A 24,186-nucleotide genomic window follows, 5' to 3' on the forward strand; every position below is an offset into this window, starting at 1 on the left:
TATTTTATCTGATATGAGTATTGCTACTCCAGCTTTGTTTTGATTTCCATTTGCATGGCATATCTTTTTCAATCCCCTCACTTTCAGTCTGTATGTGATCCTAGGTCTGAAGTGAGTCTCTTGTAGATAGCATATATATGGGTCTTGTTTTTGTATCCATTCAGCAAGCCTCTGTCTTTTGCTTGGAGCATTTAATCCATTCACATTTAAGGTAATTGTCAATATGTATGTTCCTATTATCATTTTCTTAATTGTTTTGGGTTTGTTTTTGTAGGTCCTTGTCTTGTGTTTCCCACTTAGAGAAGTTCCTTTAGCATTTGTTGCAGAGCTGGTTTGGTGGTGCTGAATTCTCTTAGCTTTTGCTTGTCTGTAAAGCTTTTGATTTCTCTGTCAAATGTGAATGAGATACTTGCTGGGTAGAGTAAACTTGGTCGTAGGTTCTTCCTTTTCATCACTTTAAATATATCGTGCCACTCCCTTCTGGCTTGTAGAGTTTCTGCTGAGAAATCAGCTGTTAACCTTATGGGAGTTCCCTTGTATGTTATTTCTCATTTTTCCCTTGTTGCTTTTAATAATTTTTCTTTGTCTTTAATTTTTGTCAATTTGATCACTATGTGTCTCAGCGTGTTTCTCCTTGGGTTTATCCTGCCTGTGACTCTCTGCACTTCCTAGGCTTGGGTGGCTATTTCCTTTCCCATGTTAGGGAAGTTTTCGACTATAATCTCTTCAAGTATTTTCTGGGGTTCTTTCTCTCTCTCTTTTCCTTCTGGGACCCCTACAATGTGAATATTGGTTTATTTAATGTTGTCCCAGAGGTCTCTTAGGCTGTCTTCATTTCTTTTCATTCTTTTTTCTTTATTCTGTTCTGCAGCAGTGAATTCCACCATTCTGTCTTCCAGGTCACTTATCCGTTCTACTGCCTCAGTTATTCTGCTATTGATTCCTTCTAGTGTATTTTTTCATTTCAGTTATTTTATTGTTTATCTGTTTGTTTGTTCTTTAATTCTTCTAGGTCTTTGTTAAACATTTCTTGCATCTTCTCGATCTTTGCCTCCATTCTTTTTCTGAGGTCCTGGATCATCTTCACTATCATTATTCTGAATTCCTTTTCTGGAAGGTTGCCTATCTTCACTTCATTTAGTTGTTTTTCTGGGGTTTTATCTTGTTCCTTCATCTGGTACATAGTCCTCTGCCTTTTCATTTTGTCTTTCTTTCTGTGAATGTGGCTTTCATTCCACAGGCTGCAGGATTGTAGTTCTTCTTGCTTCTGCTGTCTCTGAAGGTATACTGTTAATCTTCTAATATGTAGGTATTTTCCAGGTATCTTTCTGTTATGAAATACTAGTTTAATTTCATTATGGTCTGAGAACATACTTTGCATAATTTTTATTCTTTAAAATTTGTCCAGATGTGTTTTATGGCCCAAAATATGGTCTCTCTTGGTAAATATTCCATGTGAACTTGAGAAGAATGCAAATTCTGTTGTTGTTGGATGAACCACATGAATTGACATGGATGTCAATTAGATTCACTTGGTTGATAGTGCTTTTCAGTTTAACTATATGCTCACTGATTTTCTGCCTACTGGATCCATCAGTTACTGATAGAGTGGTGGTGAAGTCTGTAACTATAATAGTGTATATATATAAATAGAACAGTGGATTCATCTGTTTCTCCATGTAGTTCTATCAGTTTTTGTCTGATGTATTTTGACTCTTTGTTCATACACACTAAGGATTGTTATGTCTTTTTGAAGAATCGACCCCATTATCATTATTGTAATGCCCCTCTTTATCACTGTGTAAAGGATGGTATTATTTCTTTAAATATTCAACAAAATTCACCAGTGAAGCCATCCAACTGTTTCATGGGAAGATTTAAAGTAATTTAAGATTACTATTTCAATTTCTTGTAGGTCTATTCATATTTCTGTTTCTTCTTGAGTCAGTTTTGGTAACTTGTCTTTCCAGAAATTTATCCATTTTATCTAAGTTGTCTAACTTGTTGGCATGAAGTTGTTTATACTATCTCTTTAAATTTTTTTAAATTGCTGTACGCTTTTTCATTCCTGATTTTGGGAATCCATGTCTTCTCTCTTAATTTCTTGGTCAGCCTACCTAAAGGGTTATCAAGTTTGTTGATATATTTTAAAAAAATATTTATTTATTTTTGGCTGAGTTGGGTCTTAGTTGCAGCACACGGGATCTTTTGTTGTGGTGCATGGGAGCCAGAGTGCGTGGGCTCTGTAGTTGTGGCTCACAGGCTCCAGAGTGCGAGGGCTCTGCAGTTTCGGCATGCGGGCTCACTAGTTATGGCTCATGTGTTCAGTAGTTGTGTTGCACAGGCTTAGTTGCCCTGTGGCGTGTGGGATGTTAGTCCCCCAACCAGGGATCGAACCCGCATCCCCTGCATTGGAAGGCGGATTCTTAACCACTGGACCACCAGGGAAGTCCCTGTTGATCTTTTCAAAGAACTAATTTGTGGTTTCATCAATCTACTGCTTTTCTGTTTTTTACTTCATTGATATCTGCTCTAATCTTTGTCCTTTCCTTCCTCCTGCTTGCTTTGGATTTATTTTGCTCTTCATTATCTCGTTTCTTAAAGTGGAATTTTAGATTATTAATTTGAGAACTTCTTTCTTCTTTTCTGATATAGGTGTTTATAGCTATAAATTTCACTCAGAGCACTACTTTAGCTGCATTCCATACATCTTGATATTTTGTATTTCATTTTCATTCATTTACAAATATTTTTAAAATTTCTCTTGTGGTGGATTTCTTCTTTGACCCATGAGTTTTTAGAGTGTATTATTTAATTTCCAAATATTTTGGGGTTTCCCAGATTTTTTTTTTTCTACTGGATATCTTAATTCCATGTGTCAAGAGAACATATTTGGTATGGTTTCAATCTTTTTAAATTTACTGAGACTTCTTTTATGGCCCAGAATATATGGTTTATTCAGTTGGAAGCATTTTTTAATTTTTATTTTTTTATTAAATATTTATATTGCAGTATAATTCACTCTTTTAAAGCATAAAATTCACTGCTTTTTATTGTATTCACAAGACTGTGTAACCATCACCATTATCTAATTCTAGAACATTTTCATCACTCCCAAAAGAAATCCATACCCATTAGTAGTTACTCCTTTTTCCCCTTTCACCAAGCTCTAGGCAACTACTAATCTACTTTCTGTCTCTATGGATTTGCCTATTTGGAACACTTCCTATAAATGGAACATATGTGGCCTTTTGTGTCTGGTTTCTTGCACTCAGCATAATGTTTTCAAGGTTCATCCACATTGCAGCATATACTTCATTCCTTTTTAGGCTGAATAATATTCCACTGTGGGTATATGTCACATTTTGTTTACCAGTAATCAGCTGATAGGCATTTATATTGTTTCTAGTTTTTGGTTATTATCAATACTGTTGCTACGAGCATTTGTATACAAGTTTTTGTGTGGTATACATTTTTAAGAAGTATATAATCTTTAGATTATTAGCTAAATACCTGTACTCAGGAAACTGGAGGCTGGAGTGTGTGCATGTGTGTGTGTGTGGGTCTTGTGTTTATGTGTCTTGTCTTTCTGTGTGTGGGGCCTGGATGTTTACAAATAGCCTCTGCATTTAAGAAGAGGCCAGAAGGGCTGAGTCAACTCTTAATATCTTAGCTCTACTACACACGCTTCAACCCTCCCTGGCTATGTGCCTCACCTTCTATTCTGAACCACAGAGTAAGTGAGCCCAGCAGGGTGGGAAATGAGCCGTGACATTCGTGCCCAAAGAAGCCAGTGCACATACATACAATGTATATTTCTGTTATGCTTTTGGGATGAAAGGAAATGTGATATGCATCATTTTATGACTCAGTAAAAGTGACAGGAAAAACCCCGCTCTTAGGCTGGGGAAAAAATCGTCCATCAATCAATGGAAGTGACGATACCCAAATATTACTTTGGTTAGAAAAATAATCCCACGTGAACTCCCACTTTTCTCTCCTTTGGGTCCTAAAACTTTCATCACTACACTGCAGTGCATTTATGCAGAAGAGCATGTGGTGAGCCAGAGGGCTGTTCATCAGTGTCCTCTGGTTTTCTTCGTAGTGGCCAATCCAGTTTTGGTCTTCCTCTGCGACTGTGATTTCCATTGCCTATCACTTGACCTGGGATGGTTGTGAGGATTCTTCCTTCCCCATCTTCGTTCTAAAAATGAATCTGAACATTCTTTGTTACCTAATAATGCAGAGCTAGGCTATGCAACTTTGTTACCTCATTCTGGATAAAGGTAGCAAGATGAGTTGGAAATAAATATAGGAAACCAAAGGGTTAAAAATGATCTCCAGGAATAAGGGAAATCTGATACAGAGGACGAGACAGATACAGTACTCAACTAAAAGCTGGCCGGCTCTGGCCCAATAACACTGCATGTGACATATTCAGGTATACTTTTATAAGACAAGAGATTGTGTACCTGCTTGTTGAAATATCCTCAAAAGGGTAGAGGATCTCTCCATTGTTACAGATTTCACAGATGAACCCCTTCTGGCTACAAAGACTGCAGCTGTACACATGTGAGGCGGCAAATTTAATGACCTTGCCCAAGAACGGAGCCAGCTTTCCCTCTATCACCTGCAGAAAGAGAAATGGAACAGGGAAGAAAAAATTTGTTGAGAAGTCTTGCAGATGCAGGAGGAATTCCTTTCCTTTACACAACAGGAAAACCTCTAATTATAATTTCTCAGCAACTCTGAGAAAGAAAAGACATAGTATTTTCACTCCAAAAGAACTCTCTGGCTTAAACCACTGGAGGTTGGAAAATGAAGATGTTGAAATTTCTTTCGTATTCCTCTTTTTTTTTGTAGTGTGTTGTAGAGGACTGAGGACCAACAAATGGGGAACCCTACTTTCACAGACTAACTTGACAGTTATCGTGCGGTATAAGAGCAGTGTGGTCGATTTCCCAAAATAGACTGAAAACATATAGGGTAAGTACTAATGTAGTATTTTATGTTGTACATTCAATAATATCTGTTTTCTGATGAGTTAATAGAATAGTTTTTTCTCTATCTCCCCTAAGAACATGTAACAAATGTGGAAAATAGGTTTCTCTTGCTGCTGATAATTATAAGAATACACAGAAGCTGCAGTTTGGCAGTCTGAGTGCTATATTTAGCCTCAAGATTTAAAAAAAAAATCTTTTAGTGTTTAAAAGAAAATAAGCCAATTTAATAATTGGAAGGTTTCACATAAAATTCCAGATTTTTGGCTTCTTCTGGAAAATCATTAGATCTGGAAAAACTAGGCCTGAATTCCAACACGATCATGATCCCAGCTGTGAGTAGAGGCTGCTTGCTCCTGCCGAGGCACGTGCTCTTCAACTGACACTTGTCCCCATGAGGCCACAGTGTCTTGAGTCTGCCTGCCTCCCACAGTCCCCTCACCTGCTGGCCTGCAAACATCCGTGAGTTTGGAGCCAATGGTCCATCAGAGCCCTCCTCACTTAACTAACACTGCACGGGCTTCAAAGACTTTGGCAGTTCATACACTAACAAGATAAAATTTGCCTTTATTTCTTTCTCATTGATGCATATGCATATGCATGCTGATTTTGATATAAGAAAAAAACGAAGATTAAATTTAATTTGGAAAGAGCTAGAAATGGATACTTTCAAGTGAATCATAGTTAAAATGATAATTTTACATAAAAATAACATCTGAGAGCAGTAAATCATATTTAAAGAGATATTAGAAGGCCAAGGTGAACAAATAGTAATAGCTGATAATACAAAAAAAGACTACAAGTAATGTAATAATGTATTTTGCAATTTCTTTACACTAACAATGAAATATGTGAAAGAGAATGTAAACAAGCAATCCCTTTTAAAGTCACATCAAAAATAAAATAAAATACTTAGGAATAAACCCCACCTAGGAGGTGAAAGACTTACATACTGAGAACTACAAAACCTTAATAAAGGACACTGAAGATGATTCAAAGAAATGGAAAGCTATCCCATGCTCTTGGATTGGAAGAATTAATATTATTAAAATGACAATACTACCCAAAGGATTTGGGTACTACAAAGCTACAGTATTCAAAACAGCATGGTATTGGCACAAAAACAAACATATGGATCAATGGAACAGAATAGAGAGCCCAGAAGTAAACCCACACACCTACAGTCAATTAATCTTCAACAAAGGAGGCAAGAATATACAATGGGGAAAAGACAGTCTCTTCAGCAAGTGGTGCTGGGAAAGTTGGACAGCCACGTGCAAATCAACGAAATTAGAACACACCCTCACACCATACACAAAAATAAATGCAAAATGACTTAAAGACTTAAATATAAAACATGACACCATAAAACTCCTAGACGAGAACACAGGCAAAAACATTCTCTGACATAAATCGTACCAATGTTTTCTTAGTCAGTCTCCCAAGGCAACAGAAATAAAAGCAAAAATAAACAAGTGGTACCTAATCAAACTTATAAGCTTTTGCACAACAAATGAAACCATAAACAAAATGAAAAGACAACCTATGGACTGGGAGAAAATATTTGCAAATGATGCGACCAACAAAGGCCTAATTTCCAAAATATACAAACAGCTCATACAACTCAAAAAAACAAAAACAAAACGCAATCAAAAAATGGGCAGAAGATCTAAACATACATTTCTCCAAAGAAGACATACAGATGGCCAATAGGCACATGAAAAGATGCTCATCATCGCTAATTATTAGAGAAATGCAAGTCAAAACTACATTGAGGGACCATGTTACACCAGTCAGAATGGCCATCACTAAGAAGTCTACAAATAACAAATGCTGGAGAGGGTGTGGAGAAAAATATCCTGTGATAAACCATAATGAAAAAGAATATATATATGTAAAACTGAATTAACACAACATTGTAAATCAACTATACTTCAATAAAATTTTTAAAAATTAATAATGTATTTTGCAAAAAATCAAGCTATACATAATACTGGAGATAAAACCTAAAGTGGTTTATGAACATCACTATTGAATAATCTCATGATGTTTTAAAAATGAATATAATGGTTAAATCTAGGGAAGGGAACAAGTTGGAAAAGCACGTCTTTCACCTTGTATATGGTTGTTTTGGCATTTTTAAAAGCAATGTATATTATTTTTGTATTGATGCAGAAATGGAACAGAAGAACCAGGTTTACTACTTTATAAGGGTGTTGTTTTTTTTCCTTAATAAAGGGGGTAGAAATTATGCTGGCTTTTTTTCTTTTTTTTGAGTCAAGCAAGCACATTTTCCACCATTTTAAAATTTATTCTCCTCCCCATTACCTTTAAAAAGCCATAGATAAGACCTCCTTTTATTTATGTTTTCTCAAGGACCATTGACTCCAATCAACCCCGGGAAAGTGTGTTCCTAATAGCAACACATGATATACACTTTCTAAGAAATAACCACTACCAAATCATATACCCAACGGGGTTATTTATAAATTGTGGTAACAATACTTTAGCTGAGTTTTGTTTTATTTTACTCTTTTCTAAACAACCAAAGTTAATGACACATTTAAAGAGAGGCACTAACAAACTATAGTCCATTTAGGGGAACATCAGGATATAGAACTCACCTGGTCTGGAAACCAGATGAGTAAAGGTTGTTTTAAGGAACTGAGGATGAGAAGAGAACACCTTAAGGAAGACATGAGAGTTATCATCTAGGATCTAAAAGAGAAGATTGGGGCATCTTGTACATAAAGTTTTTCTTTATCTAGAAGATTTTCTTGGTACAAAGCGTAAGGGGTATGAACATTTTGAAGGCTTTTGAAATATTTCACCAAATTTATAGTGCCAGTTATTTTTATTTATTCCTATCTGGATATTTTAATAAGCTTTAAAAAATTAATTTGGGAATTGATATCTTCACAACATTTAGTCTTCCTATCTCCATTTTATTAAATCTTCATTTATTAATAATACAAATTTGTTTTTTTGCTTTGTATAAGCCACTGACTTTTTTTAAAATTTAATTTTATTTTTTATACAGCAGGTTCTTATTAGTTATCCATTTTATACATATTAGTGTATACATGTCAATCCCAGTCTCCCAATTCATCCCACAACCCCCACCCCCACCACCCCTCTTGGTGTCCATACGTTTGTTCTCTACATTTGTGTCTCTATTTCTGCCCTGCAAACTGGTTCATCTGTACCATTTTTCTAGATTCCACATATATGCATTAATACATGATATTTGTTTTGCTCTTTCTGACTTAACTTCAATCTGTATGACAGTCTCTAGGTCCATCCACGTCTCTACAAATGACCCAATTTTGTTCCTTTTTATGGCTGAGTAATATTCCATTGTATATATGTACCACATCTTCTTTATACAGTCATCTGTCGATGGGCATTTAGGTTGCTTCCTTGTCCTTGCTATTGTAAATAGTGCTGCAGTGAACACTGGGGTGCATGTGTCTTTTTGAATTATGTTTTTCTCTGGGTATATGCCCAGTAGTGGGATTGCTGGGTCATATGGTAATTCTATTTTTAGTTTTTTAAGGAACCTCCATACTGTTCTCCATAGTGTAAGCCACTCACAGTTGTTATTTAAGTTATTTTAAGGTTAAACTTTTGTATAATATTTTTTCTTATCAGCTATTGCTGGTGTATTAGAATATACTGATATTTGTGTCCATCTCATATACTATATTACTAAATGTGCATGAATGCCTATCATTTTTAGGTGATTCTTTTGGGTTTTCTGAAGGAAATAATCTGGTCCCTTCCTTTCATGTTTTATGTCTTATTGCATCATGCAGCACTCCTAAAACAATATTAAATAATAATCGTGTTAGTGGACAGTCTTGTTATTTCAATGAAATCAAACTATATAGAGTCTACAGTGAATGATTCATTTTCTTCATCAAACACACATCTTGTCAGGCACCACATTCTATTGATTCCCTTTCTCTTTGTACTTAATTATTTATTTATCTGTAAAAATTTATTTATTTATTTTTGGCTGGGTTGGGTCTTCGTTGCTGCACGTGGGCTTTCTCTAGTTGTGGTGAGCAGGGGCTACTCTTCGTTGTGGTGTGCAGGCCTCTTATTGTGGTGGCTTCTCTTGTTGCAGAGCATGGGCTCTAGGTGTGTGGGCTTCAGTAGTTGTGGCTCGTGGGCTCTAGAGTGCAGGCTCAGTAGTTGTGGCGCACGGGCTTAGTTGCTCTGCAGCATGTGGGATCTTCCCAGACCAGGGCTCAAACCCGTGTCCCCTGCATTGGCAGGTGGATTCTTAACCACTGTGCCACCAGGGAAGCCCCTCTCTTTCTCTTTTTTAAATAACAGCTTTATTGATATATAGTTCACATAACATGTAATTAACCTATTTAGAGTCTACACTCGAACATGTTTTAGTTTATTCAGAGTTGTGTACATTTCATCAACTTTTCCCCAAATCTGCATACCCATTAGCAGTCACTAGTGTTTTCTCCCTAACCCATCCCCCAAGCCCTAGGCAACCAATAATCTACTTTCTGTCTCTATAGATTTACCTACTCTGGATATTTCATGTAAATAGAATAATATGTGGTCTTTTATGACTGGCTTCTTTCACTTAGCATAAGTTTCAAGGTTCACATTGATTCTCTTTTAAATGTCTCTAGTGTAAGTCTTTTTCCCATCCTATCTCAAGCTTTTATCACCCCTCTCTAGATTAATGAAATAATCTTCCGGTTTTATTTCTGGATAATCGTCTTTTTCCTTTGATCCATCCAGCATATATACTAGTCAGTTTTAGACATCACTTTCATTGTGTGTCATCTCTTCCCTCAAACCTTTGGTTGAATTCTTATTTTATCATTGGTAAAAACTCTTCATTCGTTCATGCCAGAAAATTACATTGAGTTACTATTCTCAGTTACTGGTACAAGTGTGAACTAGACAAAACTGCAGCTTACATTTTGCCTGGTATATGAGTGTCTCCATAAGCTGATTCCACACCATCTATCCAAATTCATTTTCCGTTTCTTCATATGTATGTTCCATTGCGAGGAAAGTTTCCCCGGTGTAGAATATGCTTTTTCTTGCTCCTGTGCCTCCACCCATGTATTTCCTCTACTTTCCTTTCACTTCCTCTCTTCACACTTGTTTAAATTTCACCCAGGCTTTAAGGCTCAGATCTATTCTGGCGTGATCTGGAGAGCCATCTCTGGCTACTCCACCTGCCATGGATCTCTTGTGCTTCATATAATTTATTTTTACATCACATAATTTAATATAAATCGATGTTCCTTTGTATTTTTTTTGCTATTGTTTAACATGTGATTGTTTTGCTTGTCCAACTATAGATTGAAAATATAAAAATAGAGATACCACCTATAAAATGGTGATTTTCCCTATAAAAGTATAATGGTGACTTTACCTATACAAATGGCAGTTTTATACGGAGCAACCCAAGAGAGTGTAAATCGTCAGGCACCTAAGTTCCTGATGACTGCCTGAGGATGCTTTCCAGTCTTCTTCCTTGGCTGTAGCAGTCATAGCTTTGTGCTACTGTTGTGTCACAACATGTTGAATCATTCTGCTGTGCGATTTAGGGAGGAGCACGAAGAACACATGGACTTGGTGGCAGTTCAGCTCTTCTGAGACCCTTTCTGCTTCTTTATACTTCAGTAACTGCTCTTCCTATTTGTCAGCTGAGGTTCAGGGCCATGTTCCAAAGGGCTGAAGCTGCTGGAAGTTTTTCCTCCAGAAAAGTGAGGTAATATTCTCTAAGTTTATTTTAGAATTGACAAACATTTCTTTAATATTATAGAAAGAAAAACTTTATGCTGATACATTTCAAGGGGTAAAGGTATATTTGGAAGGTTTAAATCTTGTCTTTGAATATCACAACTAGCAGCACTGGGAAGCTCTTCTGGCTTCTGGTCTAGAGGTTTCATCACTAAGAGAAGCAGGCTCCAGGTGTGACATCTCCTAGCGTTCTTTTTAAAAAGCAGATATATCTTGGGATAATTACTTAAAAAGAAATCAAGTGTCTTGCCTCCTACCATCTCCTCCTGCCCTCAAGAATCGTGCTTTTCACTCCTACTTCCTAGCCATCTTGGTGGAGACTTAAGGTTGGGACCATATACCACAAACAATAGGAAGATGGCAGCCTCAAAGAAGACCAAAGCCCAAGGAGCCCCTCTTTTTCACTCTTTTTTTCCTGGTCACAGGTTAATATAACTTTATATGAGTCCATCACAAGTCACAAGGCCATTCATCTTTTTTTTTTTTTTTTTTTTTTTTGCGGTGCGCGGGCCTCTCAACTGTTGTGGCCTCTCCCGTTGCGGAGCACAGGCTCCGCACGCGCAGGCTCAGCGGCCATGGCTCACGGGCCCAGCCGCTCCGCGGCATGTGGGATCCTCCCGGACCGGGGCACTAACCCGTGTCCCCTGCCTCGGCAGGCAGACTCTCAACCACTGCGCCCCCAGGGAAGCCCCAAGGCCATTCATCTTTAGCGTTAGAAGGCTGATAGTTTCCGTTAACCAGGTGGTCATTTGGATATGCTGTAGGTGCTAGTGAAGCAGACCTCTGAGATGAGGTTTGGTTATCCCTGGTTTAGTTATTTTCCCCAAAGTGTCTCTCTACGTGAACAAAATCATGACAAAGTAATTAGCAGAAAACACATGCAGCTCTTTGTCCATCTCCTCAGTCTCCCTCACCTTTTCTGTATACCAAATTGCCTTATCTCTTTGAGAAAAGGCATATGTCCAAAATAGGGTGAAAGAGTTTGTTTCTGTTTTCCATTAAACTTAATTTCTTGTATTAAGGAAAATCCTAGTCTGATTCACTTAATTTGGGAGTGTTGCATATATGACTATTCCAGAGGTATCATACTGACCTGGTGTTCAAAGAATGCACACTTCTGCTTGTAACTTAAAATTGTGTCCTTTTATTGCACTGTAGGATAAAGACAAAATGCACTATCAAGCTGGTATCTTAAAGATTTTTCTATCTTTGTCTTTTGCAGTCTCTCTACAAATTCTTTTCACTCTGTCATTTCAGGTACTTCTAGAAATCAAGGAATAGTCAAATTTATCACTCTCCATGATCCAGCTAACTGACAAATATACCAAATATGCTTATGCTTCTTGTGTGACAGCAGCCCATGAAAGCTGCCTGGTCGAACTTCCAGCTCAGGGATACACACATTTTCCCCCCTCTTCTATTCTGGTCAAGATGGTCAGCATTGGAATTTGAGGCCTATGGCTTTCTTGCAGACTAAGACAACAGACTTTATTTGATTTGCTTTCTTGCAGACCAATCGAAAATTACAATTAAGTTAAAAAATAACCTAGTGCTGCCTTCTCCAAACCACAGTTTCAGAAACAGCTGCTTATTACTCATGTGTGGCACCAGGAAATTGCAGTGTCATGTTCAAGGTCTGTAGCCAATAGAAATCTGTGGGATTGGGAAAAGGGCACAAATGATTCTTTTATGTCTGTTACCTTCACTCCCTCAGCACCACCACAAAATTCAAAATCTACAGGGGGAGAGGGACAGAGCACTGGGGACTTGGACAAGAAACAAGAAAGAAAAAGCTCTTTCTCATTGAATTTATGCATCGACGAATTCCTTCCCCCTGATTTGTCAAGTTACCTTCCATTTCAATACAGGCATTCCTCAGCCATTGTGTAACATCTAGATTCTGGACAACTGTTGGCAATACGTTGATGAAGAGGGCTGCTGCACTTGACAAATGGCCCCTCCTCTGAAAGTCTAACCAAAAGACCCCATTCATGTTAAATAAAGCCACCTGCCACTCACTAGTAACAAGCTAGCCTGGTTACTAGTAGAAGAATCAAAATTGTCACGCATTGTAAAATGATTTCAAATATAATTTAGGTTGCATTTGCTTGGCCAGAGGACTATGAAAGGCTGCACTCACTATTTTCTCTCTGAGTGTCATCTCTCAGCATTAACAGGTGGGGACAGTGACGTCTAGTGATCTAGGCCAGGTGAGTTCCTGGAGAGGTAAGAAAAACAGCCTATGGAGTCTGCCCAAGTTTGAAAACCTAAACCACAGCAATAATATTCTGAGTTATCATTCAATTCTAAATTTCACTTTTTTTTAAAATTGACATATAACATTATATTAGTTTCAGGTGTACAATGTCATGATTCGATAGTTGTATACGCTGTAAAGTCATCACCACAGTAAGTCTAGTTAACTAAATTTTACTCCTTTTAATAATAAATTCTTAAAAATAGAAAATAAAAAGCATACCACCACATTATTTTTCTCAAAAATAGAAAATAAAAAGCATAGGGAATTTTCTTATTTCAAAAAGTTTGTTAAAACCGCATTTCCCCATAATTAGCCTTTGAGCTCCTTATCATGGCTTAATGCTGGGATGTTTGTATATAAACAGAAAACTGTGTCTTCTCTAATTAGCTGCTCCACACCCTTCTTTTTCCATTATGGGACTGTTCTAACAGGACTAAGATTTTGGCTAATCAAATACTTCACTGAGGGTGGATTATGATGTCACCAATTAGCTCTTATCTGATCCTCTCCCAAAGGTGACAATTTCTACTTAGATATTGGAAACTATGTGATAATTTAATCTGGGTTATCTGGGTTAGTATAATTGGGTAGATCTGTAAGTGGTCATCACCATTCCTATCAAATTATATTTTGCTTCCTGATGGAAACTATCTCAGGGAATAAAAGATAAACGAATTTCAATTTTCTCCAATGGCTGAATGGTAAAGCTGAGCCCAAGAACATAAATTTCTTATTCACAAAAGTATACGGGGGGACTTCCCTTGTGGTGCAATGGTTAAGAATCAGCCTGCCGGGGCTACCCTGGTAGCGCAGTGGTTAAGAATCCACCTGCCAATGCAGGGGACACGGGTTCGAGCTCTGGTCCAGGAAGATCCCACATGCCGTGGAGCAACTAAGCCCGTGAGCCACAACTACTGAGCCTGTGCTCTAGAGCCCACAAGCCACAACTACTGAACCTGCATACAACTACTAAAGCCCGTGTGCCTAGACCCGTGCTCTGCAACGAGAGAAGCCACTCCAATGAGAAGCCTGAGCACCGCAACGAAGGGTAGCCCCTGCTCACCACAACTGCCCACACATAGCAACAAAGACTCAACACAGCCAAAATAAATAAATTAATTAATTTAAAAAAAAAAGAAAAAAAAGAATCCACCTGCCAGTGCAGGGCACACAGGTTCAAGCCCTGGTCCAGGAAGATCCCACATGCTGCAGAGCAACTAAGCCCATGTGCCACAACTATTGAGCTTGTGCTCTAGAGCCCATGAGCCACAACTACTGAGCCTGTGTGCCTAGAACCCATGCTCCGCAACAAGAGAAGCCACCGCAGTGAGAAGCCTACGCATCACAACAAAGAGTAGCCCCTGCTGGCCACAACTAGAAAAGTCTGCACGCAGCAATGAAGACCCAACACAGCCATAAATAAATAAATTTATTTTTTTAAAAAATATATATATATACAGGAAGGGGCCTATTTCAGTTTTTCTGCACTATGGAAAGTGCCTCAAGGGGTGTGGCCTCTTGAAGCCACAACCTCATGAAACTTCAGTAGAAGCATTTGCAAACAGTAAGTACAATTATGTGGCCCACATATTCTGAGCCCCAAAGCAGGCCACATGGTCTCATATAAGTGCATGAGTATTATTTAGGGGAAAATAGATTAAAATATTTTAAATTGAGACAGTTCCAGAAAATTCTCATGGTATGGTCAGCAGAATCTTACTCCTCTATTGAGTTAATTAGCTATGTGTCGAAAATAAATCGTATTTAGGTCTCTACTATTCATTTTGGCCCTAGTTATGTCATTATTACTCATTGAATAGTAAACAAGGAAAGGCTCTAAGTGGTTTCCTTAACTCAGCTTCCTTACTTAATATATGAGAGAACTAAGGCCAAGAGAGGTGATGTGAGCTGTCTAAGATCACCCAGCTGGGCTATGTCAGATACCTGTCCACCCCCTTAAGCACCCTGCACTACTCTAGGAAGGGGCCTTTCTGAGGGCATCTAGGGTCAGAGCACAGCCCGAGAATCCTGAGGTCACTGGATGCCCACTGATCCACCATATAGAAATGGAGGACTTCTAAACTGACTCAGTCCCTGCCTGGAAACGAGATGCACAGTCTGGTCCAGGTTTACTCCCACAGTCCTGATCTGAACTGGATTTGTCTTTGGCTTATGTAAAGATTTATTGTCCAACATACTTACTACTTGTATGAAAATTCTCTTAAGTGGTCACATCTTGTGTGAATTTCTGAACATGGAGTCTGATTCTTATTATTGAGTGAATGACTGGGAAATTCATCGATTAAAGTAACATGAAATTCTGTGACGAAAATGGACTTAACATCAACTTAAACCCTAGGCTATTTACCAAAACTAGAGAAGTAATTTAATTAAAGGAAGAAGCAACTACAGCTGGAAAAAACCAAAGCAAAACAAAGCAACTCCCCGAATGAATGCATGTATGTGGGAGAAATTGAAGAAATACAGCTTTTCAGAGAGGACCTGAGTAGAGGCCAATGGAGGACATCTTAACAGAAAAACAACAAAAGACCCCATGTTTAAAGGGATAGAGAAATAGAGGAGAAATAGGAGCAATATTCCCTGATCATCTAAGGGAATGACCCACTAAGGGTTAGGAGAGACATAAAAGGCAGAAAGAAGGGAAGAAGTACAGAAAGGGTGGAGTTAAAAAAAAAAAAAAGTTAAAGAAAAGGGAAAAGCGGGCTTCCCTGGTGGCACAGTGGTTGAGAGTCCGCCTGCCGATGCAGGGGACACGGGTTCGTGCCCCGGTCTGGGAAGATCCCACATGCCGCAGAGCGGCTGGGCCCGTGAGCCATGGCCGCTGAGCCTGCACGTCCAGAGCCTGTGTTCCGCAACGGGAGAGGCCACAACAGTGAGAGGCCCGCGTACCGCAAAAAAAAAAAAAAAGAAAAGGGAAAAGCAATTCAGATGATCACAAAGAAGGAAAAAAAAAAAAAAGGATTGAAGCCGATTTAGATCTGAAATGGGAGCTAGACATCTTGGCTTCTATTCTCAGTTTTGTCTCCACTAAGCTGTCTGACCTTATTAATAAGTCACTTAACTTCTCCATGCCTCAGTTTCCTCATCTACAAAATAAAGTGATCATACTAAGTTATTCAAAACTAGATGATCAGTAAGGATTTCTCTCAGCTTGAAGATTCTATGATTTTGTGATTAACAGACAGGGAAAACATCAAAAGAAGCTTGTTGAATACCCCCAGGAATGTAGAAAGGAAATATCTGGGGAGATAGATAAAAGGTGAGTTTAACCAGACTAATTAGAAGATACCCAAGGAAATTTTCAAAAGAAGTGAAATAATGTCACCAGCTTTTTATTCCTCTGCTCGCTGAGCACCATTCAAAGAGGGAGTTAATGCTTTTTAGGAATCATCCCCTCCCAGGTGTGCAACCAGATATCAGTTTTCCTGAAGAAGTCTGCAAATCCCTTCCTTTCATCAATGCATTTAATTAGTTAATGTTTAGATAGAACTTAGGGATGAAAAGTACAATATAAGTGTTCAACATTATTATTACTTAACAGCTTTTATGAGACCAGAAATGCCTAAGATTAAATGAGAAACCAAAATGAGTTCCTGGCTAGAAGGTTGTGATCTAATAAATTGCTGGGTTACCGATGTGAGGAAAAACAAACCCTGCATATAAATTGAAATAGCTGCTCTTTATTAGCTTGCATGCCATTGTCTTAAGAATGTGGGTACTTTTTATTCTTTGCCTCAAGGTGTCAACAAGTAGCAAACCACCAGTCAGTACTGATTATGACTACATACATCCTGTTTTTTGAGAATATTATCTGCTGTATTTGTGCTGTTTATGCTGGATATCTGTACACCCAGGGTATGGATTCAAATACATATGGGAATTTAGTATACAATAAAAGTGAGGAGAGAGAAATTATTTAATAAATGATGTTGGGACAACTGGTTAGCCATCAGGGGAAAAAATAAAGCTGAATCTCTAACTCATTTCATAAAAAATGTAATTCCAGATAAATGGAAGATTTAAACATAAAAAGTAAACCATGAAAGTATTTTTAAACTATAAAAGTAGTAGAGAAAAATGTTTATGTGGAGTAAGTATTTTGTAATCTTAGAAACCATAAAAAAGTGATAAATCTGAATATACAAAATTAAAAATCAGTACAGTACAAAATACCATTTACAAAGTCACATAACAGAAAACTGGGAAATATATTTCCTATTTATGTAAAAATAATGCTGATTTCCTTAATATAATTTAATTACAGGTTAATGAAATAAAAAGGCAATTCACAAAAACTAAGTATAGCCAATATAATATAAAAAAGATACTCAACCTTACTTACAATGAAAAAAATCAAAATCATAGTGTGAAGTTATTTTTTATTTATCAGAATGGCTAGGATTAAAAATATTGTGTACACAGAAAGTTAATGTGGGTGGAGGAAAACAGTCATTCTCAAGACACTGAATGGAAGTAAAAATTGGTTCCACCTTTTCAGAAGGCAAGTGGCAATATACATCAAACTGCAAAGCATGCATACCCTTTGACCTGGTAGTCTCATGTTAATGAACCTACCCTACAGACTCATTCACACAAGAGTACAAGAAAACGTATGAGGGTGTTCACTGCAGTATTGGTTCTAATAGAGAAAAACGTAACAGATTAAAAATCAAGGTAACTCTATACTATGCAGCTAATAAAAGGATGAGGTAAACCTTTATGTATACTGAACGTGCACATATGTCCAGATGTCCACAGTATAATCTTAAGTGGAAAAGGCAAGATGCAAAGAGGTAGTACTGATCCCATTTGCAAAAAAATTAAATATTCACATTTGTGTATAGAGATGTCTGGAAGAAGACAGACTGGCTATAGTTAAACAAAAGCTACCTCTGCAGAGTGGGATGTGAGGGAGAGAAAGGCAGATGTTAAAAACAGAATTCTGCAACCACCAGAGAAATTAAGATAATAATCCCATTTATAATTGCATCAAAAAAAATAAAATACCTAAGAATAAATTTAACCAAGGAAGTGAAAGACTTGTACACTGAAAACTGAGATATTAATGAAAGAAATTGAAGATACAAGTAAATGGACAGCTATTTCATGCTCATGGACTGGAAGAATCAATATGGTTAAAATGTCCATACTACCCCAAACAATATACAGATTCAGTGCAATCCCTATCAAAATTCCAATGGCATCTTTTATGGAAACAGAACAAACAATCGAAATATTTGCATGGAACCACAAAAGACCCTGAATAGCCAAAGCAATCTTGAGAAAGCTAGAAGCATAACCCGCTCTGATTTCAAACTATGTTACAGAGCTATAGTAATCAAAACAGTATGGGATTGGCATAAAAACAGACACATAGATCAATGGAATAGAAATAAACCCATGCATATATGGTCAATTAATTTATGACAAAGGAGCCAGAAATATACAATGGGGAAAGGGAAGCCTCTTCAATAAATGGTGCTGGGGAAATGGGACAGCCACATGCAAAAGAATGAAACTGGACCACTGTCTTACACCATTTACAGAATTAGCTCAAAATGTATTAAAGACTTGAATGGAAGACCTGAAACCATAAAAATCCTAGAAGAAAACATAGGCAGTAAGCTCCTTGACATTGGTCTTGGAGATGACTTTTTTAATCTGGCACCAAAAGCAAAGGCAACAAAAGCAAAAATAAACAAGTGAGACTATATCAAACTAAAAAGTTACTGCATAGTAAAGAAAACCATCAACAAATGAAAAGGCAACCCCTGAATGGGAGAAAATAATTGCAAGTTATATATCTGATAAGGGGTTAATATCCAAAATATATAAAGAACACATACAATTCAACAGCAAAAAAAAAAAAAAAATCTAATTTAAAAATGGGCAGAGGATATGAATAGACATTTTTCCAAAGAAGACATACAGATGGCTAACAGTTACATGAAAAGCTGATCAACGTCACCAATCATCAGGGAAATGCAAATCAAAACCAAAATGAGATACCACCTCACATCTGTTAGAATGGCTATTATCAAAAAGGCAAATAACAAGTGCTGGTGAGAATGTGGAGAAAAGCGAACCCCGTGTGCACTGTTGGTGAGAATGTAAACTGGTGCAGCTATTATAAAAAATGGTATGGAGGATCCTCAAAAAATTAAAAATAGAACTACCATATCATACAGTAATTCCAATTCTGGGCATTTATCTAAAGAAAACAAAAACACTCACCTGAAAAGATATATGCACCCCCATGTTCATTGCAGCATTACTTACAATAGCCAAGATATGGAAGCAACCTAAGTGTCCAGTGATGGATGAATGGATAAAGATGTGTGTGTGTGTGTGTGTGTGTGTGTGTATACATATATATAGTGTGTATACATATATATACTGTGTATACATATAGTGTGTGTATACACACACACACAATGGTATATTATTGAGCCATAAAAAAGAATGAAACCTTGCCATTTGCGACAACATGGATGGACCTTGAGGGCATTATGCTAAGTGAAATAAGTCAGACAAAGAAAGGCAAATACTGTATGATCTTACTCATATTTGGAATCTAAAACAAAACAAACCAGCTTATAGATACATAGAAGAGATTGGTGGTTGCCAGAGACAATAGGTGGGGGGTAAGTGAAGAAGGTGAAAGGAGTTAAAAGGTATTGGGATGCCATTTTGGGGAATATATCTTAAGGAAATAAGTTAATATTGGATTGGCCAAAAAGTTCGTTTGGTTTTTTCCATAAGATGGCTATAGTAGCACTTAGCTGTCTTTAACTTCATTCAAAACAATTTTGTTAGATTGTATTGTGACAGCTGTCATATCAGTGTGCGTTTAAAAAAAGACTTATCGGGACTTTCCTGGTGGCGCAGTGGTTAAGAATCCGCCCACTAATGCAGGGGACATGGGTTCGAGCCCTGGTCTGGGAAGATCCCACACGCCGTGGAGCAACTAAGCCCATGAGCCACAACTACTGAGCCTGCGCTCTAGAGCCCACGAGCCACAACTACTGAAGCCCACGCGCCTAGAGCCCATGCTCCACAACAAGAGAAGTCACCACAATGAGAAGCCCGCACACCGCAACAAAGAGTAGCCCCTGCTCGCCACAACTAGAGAAAGCCCATGCACATCAACAAAGACCCAACACAGACAAAAATAAATAAATTTATTTTAAAACATAAAAAAAGAAAAGAAAAAATGACTTATCAAAACTGGTGAATTTTTGTGAGCCATTTTAATATTGATGATGGAAGAAAAACAACATTTTTGGCATATTATGTTTTATCATTTCAAGAAAGGTAAAAACACAACAGAAACGCAAAAAAAAAGATTTGTTTAGTGTATGGAGAAGGTGCTGTGACTGATCGAATGTGCCAAAAGTGGTTTGCGAAGTTTCATGCTGGAGATTTCTCCCTGGACGATGCTCCACAGTTGGGTAGACCAGTTGAAGTTGATAGGGATCAAATCGAGACATTAATTGAGAACAATCAACGTTATACCACGTGGGAGATAGCCGACATACTCAAAATATCCAAATCAAGCAATGAAAATCATTTGCACCAGCTTGCTTATGGTAATCGCTTTATTGTTTGGGTTCCCCATAAGTGAAAAAAACCTTCTTGACCATATTTCCGCATGTGATTCTCTACTGGAACGTAATGAAAATGTTCTGTTTTCAAAAAAATTGTGACAGGCGATGAAAAGTGGATACTGTACAATAATGTGGAACGGAAGAGATCATGGGACAAGTGAAATGAACCACCACCAACAATACCAAAGGCCGGTCTGCATCTAAAGAAGGTGATGTTGTGTATATGGTGGGATTGGAAAGGAGTCCTTTATTATGAGCTCCTTCCGGAAAACCAAACGATTAATTCCAACAAGTACTGCTCCCAGTTAGACCAAATGAAAGCAGCACTCGATGAAAAGCATCCAGAATTAGTCAACAGAAAACGCATAATCTTCCATCAGGATAACAAAAGACCTCATGTTTCTTTGATGACCAGGCAAAAACTGTTACACCTTGGCTGGGAAGTTCTGATTCATCTGCCATATTCACCAGACTTTGCACCTTCGGATTTCCATTTATTTAGGTCTTTATAAAACCTCTTAATAGAAAAAGTTTCAATTCCCTGGCAGATGGTAAAATGCACCTGGAACAGTTCTTTGCTCAGAAAGATAAAAAGTTTTAGGAAGACGGAATTATGATGTTGCCTGAAAAATGGCAGAAGGTAGTGGAACAAAAGAGTGAATACGTTGTTCAATACATTTCTTGGTGAAAATGAAAAATGTGTCTTTTATTTTTACTTAAAAACCAAAGGCACTTTTTGGCCAACCCTATACAAAGTTCCATTTATAAAATAAATAAGCCACGTGGATATAATTTACAGCATCATGACTACAGTTAATGATACTCTTGCATATTTGAAAGTTGCTAAGAGAGTAGATCTTAAAAGTTCTTATGATAAGAAAAAAATTTTTTTAACTATGTGTGGTGATGGATGTTAACTAGACTTACTGTGGTGATCATTTTGCAAGACATACAAATATTGGAAATTACATTGCACAACCTGAAACTAATATAATGTTAATATCAATTATACCTCAGTTTAAAAAATCTATCAGAGAGATCAGATAAAGATGATAACTTCTTAAAAGTAAAGGAGTAGTAGTAGGAGTGGAAAGGGAAGGAAAATTTTAAGAAAAAATTTAGTGGTAACATTGGAAGAGCATGTTGGTGATTGTGTGAATGATATTTGTAATAAAACGTTAAACTCTTGATGTTTGACTGCAAATAGCTTTTAAGCCTCACACCTGCCTCTTCTTATGCCCCACACCTGGGCAAGCTGATAGGGAAGCCCAAGCACCTACAGGAGATTCAAACCACCCAATCTCCTGTCTTTCTAGGTCAGTCCTCACCCAGGCCCACCCCCTAACCACAATAAAAGCCTCAAGCCAGTCTGCTTTCCTTGCTCTCTCCAGCCATTTTGGACCAGCTTGGGACTGCTCTGCTCATCCCATAAACCTCCATTATGTAAGTAAAAAATCTTTTTGCACCTTCACAAATATATATGTATATAATTTCGTATTTTTTAATTTTTAAATTAATATGAATTGCCACTTTTATAGTAAATGCTTAAATTGTTAAAAAAACAATGACAGTGCTACAAAGCATGGCTTTAGAAATAAATACATGTAATTTGCATATGCATGTGTATAAGCATTATGAAAATGTAGAGAACCTTCCATTTTGTTGGTATTATATGACCTGTGTTTTCACTTATCTTCATGTTTATTTTCACAAAAGTTCTTGAAAATTGCCTATCAGTGAACCTGTCATGGCCACATAAGACTCAATGCTTGTATCCAAGGAGACCTGTCTGTCTAATCAGAATGTCCCCTGACTTATGGGTTTTTTAGGTTTCAGAAGGTAACATTGCCCCGTTCAATTAGAATGATTTATAAGATATGCATAGTGTCAATAGCCGTATCTAATACTAGGCAATTGAAGGTTGGTTTTTGTTTGCATAATTATCACTGAATTCTAGACATTTAATCTTATCTTCTTAAATACCTAACTGGGAGTTGGTAAGTAAGCAGTTGGTTAGGATGAATACTGAAGTTTTTACAAATCTCACTTAAATGTTTTAAATGCCCTTCTCCAGCTTTGCTGGGCCAGGGCTTTTTCCCTCCTGACCTAGCAGAAACGACCTTCCCCTCACTGCTCCATCCCAAGGCACGTTACTTGATTTTGATCAGCTGGTTGGTCTCGACATTCCAATCGTTTTAGATTGTGTTTTTGTAATCAACAGGAGGAGAAACAGAATTGGTATCAGATTTTAAAAATCCATTCCCCAGCCATTCAGAGGTCACAATCATTTCACATCACCCAGGGCATTATGCAGGAGAAGTATGTTGCCCAGTCTGAACACTTTTACCACTTAGTTTGGTGTCAATCCAAGAAAAGGTCAACATACTGACTGACGTGCCTTGGACTTGGCCTTAAGAAAGAAATGAAAATGGTGGTTTTACAACAGGAGGACATTCAAAGATAAGATTAGGTTCAAAGAGAAAAGCATTCTGAATAGTATTGTCACCTGTGACACGTTTAGAGGTTCAGTAAAATCTAAATGGAAAAGTGCCCTAAGGTAGGAAGCCCAGTAAACAGTCAACTTTCCGGAGGGCTGAGGGTGGACGGTCTGTCATCTGGTCCAGCGTCTAACACCCTTCTCCACACCACACGGGTGGCCTGCCTTTCTTGGTTCTATCATCTCTGTACCACTGGGCTGGAAGAAGAGAGAGATTCTCCTCTAGATTCATTCACTACTGCCGGTAGGCAGCTCTAGCAAAGGGCAACTCTCCACTAGGTCAGAATTTTGTATGAGTTGTAGAGGTTTGTTTTCCTTGGGCTTCCTGTCCTTCAGGAGCATGGTACATTGAAAAAGGGTTTCACTTAGTCCCTCACAATGCCTACCCCACCACTTTTTTTTTAAGTGAAGAGAGCTCAGCTAATTGAAACTCCAAGCAGTTGTAGAGCAGCATATGTAAACTAGGAGAAGAGTTTTCATTGGTTACCTCTTTTATTACATTTCTTTAAACTGAGGTATAAAATACATGAGGTAAGATGCACAGATCTGAAGTATACAGCTCAGTGACCTTTTAAACATGTGTGTGAAAATACCTGTTCTCTTGGCCTCCAGCCTCAACCACTGCAGCCCATTCTCTATGCCATCACCAGAAGGATCTTACTAAAACACAGATTTGACCGAACAATAAGAATAATGACATCAGCTGTTGCACCACCCTCACAGCAGTGATTAACTGTTAATATGTGCCAATCACTGTCCTAAGCTTTTAAATTCATGACCTCCTTTAAGATAACGCAAGTCAAGCACTTAGAACATTGGCAGGCACACAGCGAGCATTAAATAAATAACTATTATTACTCGCAAGACCCCTGAAGGTCAGTATTTTTATCGTAACCAATTTATAGGTGATAGAACTGAGGCTTAGAAGGATTGAGTCATTTGCCCAAGGTCACCAAGCTTGGATGTGTAGAGTAGGGAGCTGGGTTCCCGGAGCGCAAGTGCTACACATTAGGC

At 37.8% G+C, this 24,186-nt stretch overlaps 1 protein-coding gene and 1 long non-coding RNA gene across 4 annotated transcripts in view; one reads left to right on the forward strand and one right to left on the reverse strand.

The window, feature by feature from the left end:
* Positions 1-22,151, forward strand: part of LOC309962810 — a 47,715-nt gene extending 25,564 nt beyond the window's left edge. Inside the window, exons 2-3 of the long non-coding RNA XR_014326273.1 lie at positions 4,864-4,986; positions 21,992-22,151. This is a non-coding gene — a long non-coding RNA (uncharacterized lncRNA). The remainder of the gene's footprint in view (positions 1-4,863; positions 4,987-21,991) is intronic.
* The window catches only part of PLEKHM3 (pleckstrin homology domain containing M3), a 182,780-nt gene that overhangs the window by 25,786 nt on the left and 132,808 nt on the right, over positions 1-24,186 (reverse strand). For all 3 annotated transcript variants that reach the window (XM_082840801.1, XM_082840803.1, XM_082840802.1), the window contains exon 7: positions 4,473-4,630. In XM_082840801.1, coding sequence (XP_082696927.1) covers positions 4,473-4,630 — 158 coding nt within the window. The remainder of the gene's footprint in view (positions 1-4,472; positions 4,631-24,186) is intronic.

Source organism: Leucopleurus acutus (assembly GCF_964270905.1).
Source record: "Leucopleurus acutus genome assembly, chromosome: 6".
In the NCBI taxonomy this organism is placed as follows: domain Eukaryota; kingdom Metazoa; phylum Chordata; class Mammalia; order Artiodactyla; family Delphinidae; genus Leucopleurus; species Leucopleurus acutus.